The 16663-nt window shown below is 41.0% G+C and overlaps 1 protein-coding gene across 1 annotated transcript; it reads left to right on the top strand.

The window, feature by feature from the left end:
* The first annotated feature begins 1035 nt into the window (after positions 1–1035).
* LOC121872816 (methyltransferase-like protein 24) lies at positions 1036–12462 on the top strand. The gene is made up of 8 exons (XM_042375865.1): positions 1036–1334; positions 1654–1829; positions 2307–2395; positions 2630–2742; positions 3155–3334; positions 10838–10960; positions 11083–11263; positions 11926–12462. Exons 2-8 carry the CDS (start codon positions 1765–1767, stop codon positions 12108–12110), a joined length of 936 nt encoding a protein of 311 aa, XP_042231799.1. The 5' UTR covers positions 1036–1334; positions 1654–1764; the 3' UTR covers positions 12111–12462.
* Positions 12463–16663: the final 4201 nt, after the last annotated feature.

The raw sequence follows: 16663 nt of genomic DNA on the forward strand, positions 1-16663 counted from the left end.
GCGGTCGATCACGTGAACTGGCTCCTGAAGATATTGGAACCTGCTCCAGTGTTGGTCAAGTCTGGCCATGAAAGAGCTCACACTTGGTGTCATCACAACACTGACAGATTGTATCAGATAATATCATGCCAAATTTAGCACTATTTGGGGGATTTCCAGTTATTTAGCATAAAATATGGTATTTCGAAAAAAAAATGCAAATTTGTAGCGCAAAATGAAGACTTTTGGCAGTATACTGGGTGTGGGAGGGAGGGAGGACTTCTAGTAGTAAATTAGTAATGTACCAGAGTGAGTTGCTAATAATAATGTGCTAGTGTGTTGATAGTAGTAATGGACCTATGGGCAAGTTTCTTTGTGTCATTTGCCCTTGTCTTCCCAGCAGTAATTGGGAGCCTGGATGTTAATAGATTTGCGGACCGTGTTCCGGGGTAATGGTTGGCCAGTGCAGTTGGCGAGTTGTCCGGTCTTCTCGGACTATTCCTTGACCTTTGACACTGGGTCATGCAACTCGTTAACTCGGGGTGTGGTTGCTATATTCGCGACAGGCAAGCATGAACTACGCTTGCTTCCCAGATGGACGCTGTAAACGCTTCTGCGTTTCACCTTGCACTGGGTGTAAGGGGGTGCCCAATAAACTAGCCCCCTCGGGGGTTATCTATAATCTATAATCCTCTACACCTTAAACAAATTCACGCCTAGGTTCCTCTTGGGCCGGCCATCTTCGTTGCACGAGGGGCAACCATTATTATTATTAATGTACCTGTGTGTTGCTAGTAATAATGTACCTGTGTGCTGCTAGTAATAATGTACCAGGATGTTGCAGGTAATAATGTACCAGTGTTGCCAGTAGCAATGTACCAGGGTGTTGCTAGTAATAATGTACCAGAATGTGTTGCGAGTAGTAATTTACCAGTGTGTACAAGTAGTAATGTACCAGTGATACATGTAATAATGTACCAGTGTGTGTTGTTAGTAATACTGTACCAGTGTGTGTTGTTAGTAATACTGTACCAGTGTGTGTTGCTAGCAGTCAAGCACCGTCATCTGATTACTGGAACATTAAATTAAAGTAACAGCGCGCGTCGTGATTCCGTGGTCATGAGTCAGTCAGTACGAGACGGTTATCGTTGGAGGTGGGAGGAATTTGAGCGAGTTACTGTACAATATCCGACCGTCTACGATACTATATACGTCAACGAACAAAACGCATAAGATAGAGTCTAGATAATGTGAAGTGTTTATTTTTTCATGTGTTGTGATTTTGCATAAGTTTACATAGTATTAATACTACGCAACGTGGTGCCTTCTCTGGTGTGTTACTTCGCTATATTAAGGTTTGTTACTTATGTATACCTCTGTGTTGTTACTTATATACCTGTGTTACTTATATAACTGTGTGAAGTTACTTAAATACCTGTGTGTAGGAAATATGAAGTTTTATAATTATATACATTTAAACCAGATGCTGAACAAATTCCATTACTTGTACAAATACATTTTATTGGTATGTTTACATTAAAACACAATAATAACACAAACTAACACCAACAGTAAACAAGAATAAAATCACATTCAAAATATTTACCAAAAGAATATGTACCTTTTTTGCGGTTTGTAGTAATAGTAATAATATAAATTTTCCTTTTATTTCAGCTCTAATTAAGTGAAGTGGGAAAGAGTGAGTGTAAGCGAGAGAGTGAGGGAGTGGGAACGAGAAAGGGAGGAGTGGGAGCGAGAAGGATTGAGGAAGTGGGAGGGAGAGAGATGGCTGCTCGAGTGTTACTGAAGGAAGGATCCATCGCCGTGTTCCTACTAGTCATCCTAGGCATGTGAGTATACGGTAAACTAACTGTACATCACACCACGCCACGCTCAACCTGCTGTGTCATTGATAGAGTAACGGCCCTGGGTGTTGGACCATATCCTCCCTTGGGTCTTATAGCCTATATATATCTATATATTTTTAATGTGAGCAAAAAGGAAATGGCAATTAACATACGTCTCCCTAAAATGTTAAATAGGACCAACATAATCCCTAAAATATTAGAGGACCAACATAATCCCTAAAATGTTAAACAAGATCACGTAATCCTTAAAATGTTATATAGCGGACCACGTTCTTTGAATTTATTTTGAGAATCAACTGAAGAATTACCACCACCCCAGCTTATTTCACTTGAAGATAAACCACCCTAACACTTCAGGTGAAATAAGCTGGGGTGGAGATTCTTCAGGTGATCCTATTTTGCTAAGTATTTCCGCAACAGACAGGTGGACAAATGAACTACATTAATTACTTTTGACAGAATGGTGTTGGAACATCAGTATGGTCAGGTAAGATCATACCTCTCCTCCAACTCCAACACTCCTAACGTCGTCACCACCAGCAGCAACGGTAAGCGAGACCGTATTAGTGTTGGCGGTTTTTGCTTTCGTGCCAACCACCAGTAATTAGACGAGCTTACGGTCGAATAATGTGTACAATGTGTATTGATGAAATTGAAACTCAAATAGAATAAAAATGTTATAGATAAGTACGTATACAAAGCCACTCTTGATAGATTGGTGCATAGGTCAGGACTACTAGGCTAAACACTATACTGTACTGTACTGTTGATGTTCACCACAGACAGGGTGGGTGAGGCGAGGGCGGCCATTCAGTCTTGTCGCATTGAATCTCTTCAGGACATCAAACAGTTCTTTGGTTATTTTGACCAGGACAAATATAAATGTTTAAATAAGGTACGATACTTTATTTTATTTTACTTTGCTTTGGATTTCTTTAGTTTACTGTGGTTTACTTTACTTTTAGTTTACATTACCTTAGTTTAGTTTACAATGAAATGACTTCACGAGCGTGGAGTTTCCCGTTCCAGTGGCATGTACAGTATACCTCACTTAAGGTACCCTAGCTCCGAGGTCTTCAACAATGGTATCAAACCTATTTCTGGCGCGTGTTGCACATATCTTCAACGCTGAGAGTCTGTCCTACTCTAACCTTACTATGTGTTGCAAATACCCTCTATCTTCAACGCTGAGTGTCTCTCCTACCCTAACCTTACTATGTGTTGCAAATATCTTCAATTCTGACTGTGTCTGTCCTACCTTAATCATACGATGTATTGCAATATCTTAAACTTTAAGCGTGTTTCAGAAAAGTTTCGGCGGGACGGAAAGTTATGGACTGAATAGGCTGATCAAGTTCACGGATGGCTACAAGTACGTGTGTCTCGACCCAGGCGTGGCTCCTCCCCCCTCACACTGTCTCGTTTACTCCTTCGGCATCAATTACGAGTGGTCCTTCGACGACGCCATGGGTGTCTATGGGTGTGAGGTAGGTGGAGGGTCCTATGCTTCTGCTGGGTGTTTTATTTGGGATGAGCGAAGGAGAGGGGAGGGGGATAGGATCATTCAATGTATATATTGTCTTAAATAACTGTACAATATTTTAATGTACAGTCCCAGAAGAAAGTTCTTGATACAATAATATTAAAGTGAAGGGTACAACGTTCGCCCCACCCTTACTGTATAAGAGCGGGCAACACAAGCTGCCACCCTTGAAGGACTTGGCACTCTTATAACAACTTTTGCGTTAATACTCTGACCTGGTAGCGTGACGTGAGAGGAAGGCCCATGGGTACCACATAGAAGGGTACTACCTTTTTCACAAGGACAGGGTATACTGCCAGACTGGGGTCACTAATTCTAAGGGGGAATACTTAACTCTAATCTTAATTTCTAAGGGTCACTGCCACCAGACCCCCCTCTGGACAGCATGTAACTCGTTAGGTAGCGGGCAGAGTGGACTAGACATTGGGTTAGGTTTTTCATTGACCAGCTAGATAAGAGGAAAGAAGGGTGAAACCACCACATGTCTTAGTTCTTTCAATTATTCTTTCTACTTACTACAGTTCATTTTGGTAGCATGTTGGTGGTCTAGGCACAAGGGTATGGTAATTCTGGTATCAAGTCGCTTAGGCGGAAATAAAGGTAAAATACTGTGGGAGAAATAAATACACCTAAAATACTCTAAGAACAAATTTATTAATATGAAATCAAAGGAAAAAAAGAGATATTATTCGCGTAGCTACCAGGTTCAACTCCTGAGCTTATTGTAGACTCAGTACTTTCTTTACTTATTTTCTTAGTTATTTCTTAGTTACTTATTTTCTTATTTCTTTACTCAACAGTAATTACTCAGATCTTACACTCTTACTGCACACAACCTTACTGGTGTTACATTACATACATAGCAGGACCAGTTCCTTGGCACTACTCACAATACATAGTACATGGCACTCCTTGTACATAACTGTACTTCTCACACCTACTGGTGGTACGTGGCATTACAGTACAGATACAAGACTTTACTCAACATACACGTTAATACTGAAACTAGCAGATACAGGGGTCCACTACCCAACATGGGATAATTATTTCCAACTAATTATCCCTAACATACATCTTACAACACTCTCTGTTGACATATACTTCCAGGGTGCGTCCCAGGGTAGAACACTGAGATTCACGACTGTTGTTATGGTCGGTGGTGGCCAGACACATGGCGAGTCTGGGGTCTGGCACCACGAGGCAGTGGAGCATACTAATCAGGCCGCATCGGTGCCATCGTTTCATATATGGTCCCTGCTGGGTTTCTACTACATCCGGGGCAGTTGTTGAGTGATGCAAGAATCACAATGGGATCTGGGGAAACATGTAGCGGCGTCAGGGGACGGACTGGGAAGCATGACAACACAACAAATCTCTGGTCTAGACGACAGACGTATTTACATTATATTACTTCTCACACTGGGTGAATGACAATTCAACTGTTAAAGCATGAACACTGATGAACACTGATATTCACTACAATTGACTGAATCAAACTGAATGGCTACACATAAACATACCTGGGGAAACATGTAGCGGCGTCAGGAGACGCTCGCCCTGCGTGATGCGCGGGTATATATATCCCTGAGTTGCCAGCGATCGCTACTCACGCAATGACAGGAATTACAAACAATCTAACTGTTACTCATTCAAGGATGACCCTCAGTTGACAAAGGTCTGGCGAATTACTAAAGTTGATTTACACAGACTAATTCAAGATTGCGTTTGCCAGTAGAGAGTGGAATAAACGTAGTGACAACTGTGTTTGAAGGCGGGACTTACTGGGAGTGATCCTGAGGGTAAAACGGATGGGAAAAACAAGTCTCTCCTGAGATTCTACAAGCTCTGTGGATTTGAATGTTATGTAGCGTAATATGACTTAAAGTGGGTTTTTAGGAATGACAATGATGTGCGCAGTACAAGGGAAGGTAGGAAGGGGGAAGGGGTCGCACTCTTTGTCAAGGATTCATTAAAATATTGTATTAATAATTCAATAAAGGGTGAAATAGGAACCGAGTCTGTATGGGTAGAAATCACGGAAGGAAGATAAAAACTAATTATGGGAGTGATTTACAGGCCCCCAAGTCTTGGGAAAGAAGCAGCTCAGCCCATATGGCAGGAAATGAGTAGGGCACCAAATATAACAACCTGTGACTGGGACAACATTGTAAGTGACTATGAATCTGAAGACTTCCTAGACGCAGTACAGAACCTACTAGAGGTGACAATATATTAGACCTAGTATTAACAAATAAAGAAAATATTATCAGAGATATCACAGTAGGGGAAGAACTAGGTAGCAGTGATCACAGAGAAATCAGGTTCAACCTAAATTGGGAAACGAAAAACAATGACAATACGGTCAGAGTCCCAAACTTTCGGTTGGCGGATTATCAGGGGTTAAGAAGGTACCTAGGTGAGGTCACCTGGGAACACTCACGTCAGTCCCCAGGAGGAAGGGGTGAGGTCATAGATGACACAACAATTGATCATGACTATAATATATTCACTAGTATACTACATAAAGCACAAGAACAAAATATACCATACAGAAAAATTAGGTCAAATAAGAATGAGCCAAGGTGGATGACCAGAAAACTTAAACATGACATAGGAATAAAGAAAGGAATTTATAAGAAATTAAAGGGAGGGGAGGAGCAGCTCAGAAATGGGTATAATGAACTATCTAGGAATGTTAAGAAAAATGTAAGGAAAGCAAAGAGAGACTATGAAATCAGAATAGCAAGAGAATCCAAGGCGAATTCCAAGGGATTTTTCCAGGTATATAAAACAAAGGCCAAGGACAAAGTTGGGGCTTTAAAGTCAGGGAGGGGGGAAGTGATAAATGGCAGTGCAGAAATAAGCAAAGCATTGAACGGCTACTTCTTATCAGTTTTCACAGAAGAAATTCGCGAGGAAATTCCAGAGATGGAACTGATATTTAGAGGAAAGGAAGAAGAGAAATTAAAGAATATCACTATCAGAGAAGAGGATGTTCTTAAGAGGATAAATAAACTAAAGAAGACTAAATCCCCAGGGCCAGATGAAATTTTCCCTCGAGTCTTGAAAGAGTGTAGGGAATAGATTAGCGGATCCCTCGTAAATTTATTTACAAAATCATTAGACACGGGAGTTGTGCCAGACTTGTGGAAACAGGCAAATGTAGTTCCCATATTCAAAAAGGGAGACAGAGCATCAGCGTCAAATTACCGGCCGATCAGTTTGACGTCAGTAGTGGGAAATTTCTTGAATCAATTATAGCAGATAGCATTCGATCGCATATAGAGAAAAGCAAATTAATCTATGACTCTCAACATGGGTTTACAAAGGGAAAATCTTGTCTAACAAATCTGCTGACTTTTTTTAGTAAAGTCTTCGAGGTAGTAGATAATGACGAAAATTACGATGTTATTTACTTAGACTTTAGCAAAGCATTTGACAGAGTACCGCATCAGAGGCTTCTGAGAAAAGTTAAGTACAGTTGTACCCAGCTTAACGCGGTTTTACTTAACTCGATTTCTCATATACGCGGTGCCTCGCCAGAACCGAACTTTCACTTAACGCTGTTCATCTACTCATATACGCAGGAAGCGGCGTGGGCACGATGCGCACAAGGTCGCCCAGTCATCAAAACATTACCGAGTTCTTCACCCGCCACCCACCACAGCCGGCCCAAGTCAATGATAGTGATAATTATAGTGAGGATATGGACTTATATGGATTTTGAGGGGTTTGACAAAGAGGCCCTGCAAGCCTCTGTGGTGGATAGTGATACAATTGATACAAGTGATACAGGTGAGGGCCAATAATCTGCCCTCTGCCTCGGAACCAACCCCCCATCCCCGTGTGCCCAGCCATCTTTTCTACTAATGTAAGTGTTAAAAACCTAATATTATTGATATTTCTCTTAATTATTAATTGTGTGTGCATACCATCATAAAGTTAAGATAATATTTTTACTACAACATAGTTGTGTGTCGTCAAAAAGTGGAGTTTGGGGGTCGGGCCAGTCTCTATTGGAATTAATCCCATATGTTCTGTTGTTCACTTAACGAGGTTTTCACTTAACGCGGTACCCTGTGGGTTCAATTGACCGCGTTAAGCAGGGTACAACTGTATTGAGGGGAAAGTTTTAAATTGGATAAAATCATGGCTCACCGATAGAACGCAGAGGGTCAGCGTGGATGGTGTTAAATCTGAGTGGGGCTGTGTAACCAGTGGGGTTCCCCAGGGGTCAGTACTAGGCCCACTCTTGTTCATAATCTACATTAACGATCTAGATACTGGGATCAGCAGTGACAAAAGCAAGTTTGCGGATGACACCAAAATAGGGCGGCAGATTAATTCAGGGCAGGATGCAAATGCACTACAGGAGGATCTAAATAAACTGCAGGGGTGGTCGGAAAAATGGCAAATGAAATTCAACACCAGCAAGTGCAGCATACTTAATATTGGAAGAACGAATACTGTCAATGTATACAGCCTTAACAACAACAACGTTAATGTTCGAAATAAGGCAGACAGAGTATTGGGTATTATTTCTAGAAGTGTAAGTAATAAGAGTGCAGAGGTCCTATTGCAACTATATCTTGCGCTAGTCAGGCCGCACCTCGATTATGCGGTTCAGTTCTGGTGCCCTTATTATAGAATGGATATTAATTCGCTAGAGTCGGTACAGCGAAGAATGACGAAAATGATTCCGGGACTTAGAAACCTGCCATATCAGGATAGGTTAAAGAAACTAAACTTGCATTCCCTAGAAAGACGAAGAGTGCGAGGAGATTTGATAGAAGTATTTAAGTGGGTGAAAGGAATCAATAAAGGGGATATAGACAAAGTTCTTATAATATCCGAGCAGGATAGGACTCGGAGCAACGGATTTAAGTTGGATAAGTTTAGGTTTAGGAGGGAGATAGGAAGGAACTGGTTCACAAATAGGGTGGTGGACGAGTGGAACAAGCTTAGCAACTTTGCAGTAAGTGCTGGAACGCTGGAAAGTTTCAAAAGAAGGCTGGATAGATTCATGGATGATAGAGTGTGGTAGTAACTCTCGACAGGAGCTGCCATGCGCAGGCCAACCGGCCTATTGCAGACTCCTTATTTTCTTATGTTCTATGTAATTATAGTATCAAGCATTAGGAAGAGAACAACGGTGAGTACTATAGGTGAATAATAGACCCAACATACAAATACAATATTTATTCAGACACTAAAATGGATGCAGGAAAAAGTTATATGCACCAAAATAAGAACTGCTGGTACCCTGCCCTCAGGCTCAATTTACTCACACCACGACTGGATGAACATACACAATAACATACATAAACTCTTGCAACACCTAAGCACCATTAAAACCAGTGGTAACTGCCAGCACAACACTCAACACCCCAGGAGTAATACTCAAGCGGCCGCCATGGGAGTCTCAACACCATGTGGCACCTCCCAACAACTCTGATGATTCCGGTGGAATAACACCACCACACCAATAGCCCTACTGAGCTGTGCACTCATCCCCCAATGATGGGGGCTGGTAGTTTGTGGCTTGGTGATCCGGGGGTCACCATGTGGGCCGAGCGTTAGGGTCAGACTGGCCAGCTATGGGGCCCATAGGTGGTAGTGGAGCTTCTGACGGTCGGGACTCACGGAGATTACCAATTCTACTGGACCTCAGACATCTCCCCAGACTAGTGGATGCAACATCCACACTACAGACACGGCCTAGGCTGCGATAGGGACCTGTGGGTGACGAACGTGGGGGCTTACTGACTGTTGATAACGACATCACGTTTCAAAGGGACGTTAAGGACGTAAACAATACTTCACTCAAAGCACATCAACTACGTTACTGTAAAACTTGCACAATCCAACTATTAATTTGGTCAAATCACTTAAAATGGCGAATTACAACACGGAGGCTTACTGACCATTTGAAAAAGGCAACCGTCACTCTCTCTCCAGACTAGGTCACCGATTCCACCTATTTCTCTGTATTACGTTACTGTACACTCTGACGTTTGAAACTGAGACTACAAACTCAGTTTCATTCCCTAAGATTCTCTTCACAAACAATGCTCTGACTGAGCTATCAAAGGCAAGAATTAAATTGATCACAAAAGGACGTGGATGGTAATCCCAGTGGGCAAGTTCCAACACGCAGCCTTACTACAAACACGAAGACGCTGGTCTTAAGTTCCTATCAGGAAAATTAACTAATTCCATAGTTAACCTCCCTACAACAATTTCACTATGATTATCAGGGTCTCTGATATTCATAGGTGAAAAAGGGGTTTACAGGGTCTCGGTAGATGCAAGAGTTTACAGACTACGACATCTCGATGACGTCATCAAAGAAACAGAAAACGGAGGACGTTTCCACTGGGGGACTCAAACGGTTTTGTGGACGTGTAAGCGTAATATGAATCCTTAGGTTTAACAGGCTAGCCGTCATTACGATCATGACAACTGGACGGCGGGTCCGCTGTCCGGCCATCTCTCCACCCCTGCCCCGCAACACACAAACAAGCACCCAATGAGTTCAACAATTGAGTTGACAGTGACATCCTTATCCAGTCCTTATTGAGAAATAGAAGTATCAGAGCTCGATTGTTGAACTGCTGGGTGTTTGATTGTGTGTTGGGGGCTTTAATTTTTTTGCTAGATCTTGAAAATTTTATCCTACCCTTGAAAGTTTGAAATAAATTTTGAAAACCTCGCATATATTGAAAAACTTTATAAATATATATTTGTATTAATTTCTGTTTTTATATTTACTTATATATGACAATGTTTTGGGCACTTAATTTGTTAAATAATTTGGCACACCTGGGCCCATGAACCGCCAATTTCGCAACTCTAAGCAACGTGAATATCTCTCATTATATATTTTTTAAGAATTTTTAAAATTTTTTTTTTAGTTTCTGTGTCAAATAAAGATTTAAAACGTTTATAAATTACACGTCTGCCCTCTCTTAGAAAAGGTCGTTTTTTTTTAGACCGGTGAAACATCTGTCAGGGCAGGGCTGGACTGGCAGAAGTGACAGACTGAGTCACGTGTACCTGCCCTCCCTCCCTCCACTCACCCTGGTCACTTACACGATAAAACTGGACTGGTTTTATAATTGCCTCAAGTCCGATATAACAAATTACTACAGTACAATAAGTTTACTTGTTTAAATATTAAACAAAATGTCTGCTTCGATTTACTCAGTTAGAACTTTAGTATCGTCTCAAACCGCCCAAAGAATAGATTTCGTTTTCTTTTGTAATAATGAATACCGAGTGGTCTATTTTCATTTGATTTTCAATTATTTCCTGTATACTTTATACATTTTTTACAGTTTGTATAATTGTATTGATTATAATTAAAATAAGTGTAATTGGATATAATTTTCTCACCTTTGTGACCTTGACTGTATCAAGAATTTTCGTCCGGGACTTTACCATACAGGTGTTCTCGTTCGACCCCACCATGGCCATGAAGGACCACCAGCGCTCTCCCAAGGTCAACTTCCTTCATCTGGGTCTCAGTAACATCACAGGCAGACAGACCATCGGTAGCAGGAAGTGTGAGGTCAGCTGATACCCTTTCTCTTGTGTGTGTGAATTTTCAGTCGCCTTTCATTAATTGCAGCATAAACGCTTCAAATGTCTTTCTTTCTCTCTCTACTCTCTTACCGTCACGTCCTCCACCAGGTAGATCGTCTGGGAGGCATCAAGGATCGCCTGGGCCACGCTGGGAGGAGGATCGACGTCCTCAAGATGGACATAGAGAAGATGGAGGTGGAGGTGCTGGAGGAGGTACTGAGCCACCAGCCAGAGCTCCTCACCTCCGTTACACAATTTGCTATAGAGATCCACCCAGGAGCCTACAAAGGTAATTAGCAGGATGGTGGTGATGATGTGACACTCGTACAGGTAGATTAGGGAAGGAGGTCATATACCGTACTGGACAGAAGAGAAGAGTTGAGTTAGGTATAGGTTAGGTTAGGTAAGATTTATTTCTCTCAAAATAGGTAATTAATGACATTTCATAACCATAGACTACGCTGGAAATATCAACACATAAACAGACACATAAACACACACACACACAGACATAAACACACAAACACCTCTGACATGTGCCTTTCTGTAGATTAAGTCATCTTACTCAAACATTAAGTAATCGTATTCAAGCATTAAGTCATCGTACTCAAGCATTAAATCATCGTACTCAAGCATTAAATCATCGTACTCAAGCATTAAATCATCGTACTCAAGCATTAAATCATCGTACTCAAGCATTAAATCATCGTACTCAAGCATTAAGTCATCGTACTCAAGCATTAAGTCATCGTACCCAAGCATTAAGTCATCGTACTCAAGCATTAAGTCATCGTACTCCAGGGATTCGGAAAGATTACGCTACCACAGAATTGGTTGGATAAGATTAGGCTTGAGTAGGTTAAATAAGTTTATATTTTTTGCACATCACGCCGATAATTGCCCACTACCACTTGGTGTCTGTCTTATACCATATTCTTTTATCCGTGACAGGCCAAAACCTCAGCGATCCCACCAACATCTTCCAACGGTTCTGGCGGATCTTCCAACAGCTTAAATGTCTAGGCTTCCTCCTCCTTCACTGGAACTACAATCCAGCCGTCTCGAACCGCTACTGGTGGCAGGGTTCACGCCAGTCCACCTGCTATGAGATCGTATGGCTCAGGCCCCCTGCTTAATATGCCCCCCCCCCTCATTAGTAAAACAATAGTAGGGGTGTGGTTCAGGCCCCCCCATTAGTAAACAATAAGCTAAATGTATTAGACATCCACATTAAGAGGTTTCAATTTTTTTCACCCAGAGACAATCAAATCATCTACGAAGAAATTGTGTGAAATCATACATAGCGTTTATGAAGGTAACTGTTAACATCATAAACAAAGTTATTCGCTATTTGTTTTGTATACAACATGAACACTGGAAAAATATTATATTATATGAATAAAAATTCCTCTAAGATTACACTGCCCTGCATAGTTTTTGAGGTTTGTGTATTATTAAGCTTTTCTGGGTGTATTTTGCATGCTGATCTCAAAAATGTTATCCATATTGCTCAATCAGGTCAGAATTTTGTGCTATAGCATTTTAAGCGGAGATTCAGGTAAAATATTGGCATTTTTCGCTCAAAATGGGGTCCTCATATTCGTTCATTAAAAAAAATCATCCGAGACATTGGCAAGCCTCACAGAAAAGATTTCGGTCAGTTTTAATGCCCTTATGATGCATTTAAATACACCCACGTGCTCGCCGGCCATTTAAATGTCCGCCGTGACGCAAAGGAAAATAGTATATGTCCGTGTTTTTTTACATATATTTTTTCACAATTAAATTTCTTTTTCATCTGGTGGTACATGGCATGTTTCCTCTGTCTGTGGGATAGTCGAGCAGACAAGCAGCACTACATGCAACGTGACTGGCCTGCAAGAAGTGGACTTACTCCAGGTTCTCACAATGTTGTTGCCCATTAATTATTATTGTTGTTTTGGTGTATCCCTGCTTTTTGGACGTGGATTAATGAAGATGTTTGCACCTCACATCTAGTTCAAGCTAATCAAGTGTCTTCATCCTCTTGGAACTTGTAATACAGTACATTACCATATTATTGAGGCGACCAAGGTAACATTATTGCCAACCCCGAAGTAGGTGTAGAAATTTAGTGATATCTCATGTGTGATATGGTCACTACTTTTCCAAGGTTGGGATTCTAATCATTCATATATAAATTTCATAAAAGCCTTTACATGGGTCCTCCTGGCTGCTACTGTAGAACAAGCATACTGGTATAATTCCAGTACTGTGGTAGCAGAAGCTTTACAGTGCCTAACACGGGATGCGGAGTTCATGCTTGCCTTCTTTAACTTGTACAATTTACTATATTAGAAGAAACAGGATAATATATATATATATATTGTTACGAGTTGGGGATTTAGAATATAGTTATACGTCTACCCAGATCCCAACAGGTAACAACAACAACAAAAAACAGACAATCGGACTATAAAAGGGTAGACAAAGGATGCGAGTTTTCGTTGTATATAATAGAGTACCATAAATCCCTAACAAAATATTCAGCTTATAAATTACCCTTAACCAAACTTAACCTAAACATTAACAGTATATACATATTAATACAACATAAACAATCTTGAAGCAAGTGGACGTGGGGGAGTTAATACAAAATACAAGTACTTAAGTGAAGAGCTGAGATGGCTGACGAGTAAGGCTGAGTATTGTAGAAGACGGTAGGTAGTCACTGCACGTAGGTTTAGAGCATAGATGATCCTGTGGTCACTTCCCAGAGCCAAGTGCTCTTTCCTCGAATTGGAGCTGACAAAGAAGACTTTGAGGAGGTGACGCAACAACCAGGATAGGGAGAAGGGAAACCTCGGAGTGGTAACTAAGACGAGTCATACTCGTGTCTCGTCCCTAGATGGCGTTGCTCGTGGTGCTGGGTAGGTAGATCAGGACAATAGATGGCGTGGTTCGTAGTGCTGGGTGGAAGGGTTCGTAACAATATATATATATATATATATATATATATATATATATATATATATATATATATATATATATATATATATATATATATATATATATATTGACATTCAGGAACATAATTTATACAGGGAAACTAACTGTGCTTATGTGTATATTATAGGCTACATGTAATATTTTTACAGGAAGATATAGACTGTAGGTCCCCGAGAAACTGTGTAAGTGGCGAGGGACCGGAGAGACCACGATGACAACCGAGGGACGGAGAGACCACGATGACGACGAGGGTGCGGTGGGGACAACGATGACGACGAGGGTGCGGTGGGGACAACGATGACGACGAGGGTGCGATGGGAACAATGTAGAGTAGACGGTGAGCAAACTGAGTATACGTGACAGGAAGAGCTGCTCCAAGATGGGTTGAGAAGGGAAGGTTTGTGAGACTCCATCATAAGCTACCGGATGATGATGATGATGCACTAGTCCTTGTACTTGAGTGACAGAGTAAAATATGACAACTCACAGCATTGTCGACACTCCACTCAACTTGGACACCGAGTGACTCACGTTCTCTGAATATTTTATTATATAACGCGAATTAAGATTTCTATAAATTAGTCTGCGTGCGAAGTACAGTACAGGGAGGTATATCGCAACCAGTATCATTATCATGTTGAATTAATCCACACATATTAATACCCTTGAAAGGACAGCGACATGGAAACACACTTCCTCGGAGTCTAAGGTTTTCGCCAAGGCTTTCGACAGTGTACCCCACGAAAGGCTGAAAATCAAACTGGAAGGGTACGGAATTCGGGGGAATGTCCTAGCGTGGATAGAAGACTTTCTAAATGACCGCAAGCAGTGTGTGGTGATTAATGGCACGAAATCGTCATCTGTACCTGTAACAAGTGGAGTACCACAGGCAGTGTATTGGGCCCGCTGTTGTTTGTTTGTTTCATAAATGACATGCCTGACGTTGTACACTCCTCCATACAAATGTTTGCCGATGACGCCAAGTTATTTCGGGAAATTAAGAACCAAACGGACTGTGAAGAGCAGCAGAAGGACCTCTGTGGGCTCCAGGAAAGGTCGAAGAAATGGCTGCTGAGATTCAATGTCACGAAGTGTAAGAGGATGCACCTGGGGCGTACCAACGGTAAGGAGGCGTATCATATGTCCCAACGGGATGAAGAAACTGCACTAGTTGAGACTGTGTGTGAGAAGGACCTAGGTGTGTATGTTGACAATGAGCTGAAGTTCTCGGGCCATTGTGAGAAGAAGGTAAATCAGGCAAATAAATTATTGGGTCTTATAAGAAGGTCGTTCAGATATCTAGACGGTCCGTCCCTCGTAACGATCTTCAGGAGTGAAGTGCTTCCCCATCTGGAGTATTGTCACCCCATCTGGTCCCCGAGATATGCTAGGGACTGTCAGTTGGTTGAAAATGTTCAAAGGAGGGCCACCAGACTGGTGCCTGCACTTCGGCACCTCAGCTACCCTGAGAGATTGGAGCGCCTGAACTTGCCTAGCTTATACTACAGACGGGCAAGGGGGGACCTAGTTGAGGTGTATAAGCATCTCAGGGGGCACTACTGAGTTGAGTGTCCTTACTTGGAGCTGGCGGACGCTCGCTCCACAAGGGGTCACAGCTCAAGATTGAAGAAGCCGCAAGTCCAGAAAACCGTGAGGGCAAACTTTTTCGGAGTGAGGGTTGTAAACTCTTGGAACAATCTACAAGAGAGTGTTGTGACGGCACCGAGTGTGAGCTCTTTCAAGACAAGACTTGACCAACACTGGAGAGGGTTCGGGTACATTCAGGAGCCGGTGCATGCCCAGTATTCGCCAACAGTGTGTGACAGAGACGTGACCGATCGCCCGGGCGGCTAGCGAGCCGATCTTTTGGTGAAGAATATAAATGAAAAGAGACGTGACCGATCGCCCAAGCGGCTAACAAGCCGATCAGTGGCGAAGAGGATAAAAGTAAAGTAAAAGTAAGGTGTGTAAGCCATTTGAAAAAGGTAGAAGAATGTTGAAGATATGTTATTTAGTAGTGTAATACCTGACAGCACCTCAATATGACCTTCGTGAAAAAATTCCAACGTTAATTGCAACACGGAGCTCAACATAAAGAGGCAAGACGACACGTGTATATAATTATAACTCCCAAGGTTAAATGCAACGTGAGGGTATTAGGAGCATGACCTGGCTAGATGCATGTTTTATTGAGTCACTAAATATACACACATACATACTCTCTTTTTCTGCCACACACACACACACACACACACACACATATATATATATATATATATATATATATATATATATATATATATATATATATATATATATATATATATATATATATATATATATATATATATATATATATATATATATATATATATATATATATATATATATATATATATATATATATATATATATATATATATATATATATATATATATATATATATATATATATATATATATATATATATATATATATATATATATATATATATATATATATATATATATATATATATATTCAGACTCGTGACGTCAAACTCGAACATTATAATTCGGTCAAACCTGTTGAATACAATTCATTTTAGTATTTCAAATAAATCATACATAGGCAATCATACATAAATGTTTAATCCAATATATATTTACATAACAATCATAGCTATGTAATTAGTCTAATCTTAACACTTACAATGAGAAC

Source organism: Homarus americanus, unplaced genomic scaffold, assembly GCF_018991925.1.
Source record: "Homarus americanus isolate GMGI-L3 unplaced genomic scaffold, GMGI_Hamer_2.0 scaffold11022, whole genome shotgun sequence".
NCBI lineage: Eukaryota > Metazoa > Arthropoda > Malacostraca > Decapoda > Nephropidae > Homarus > Homarus americanus.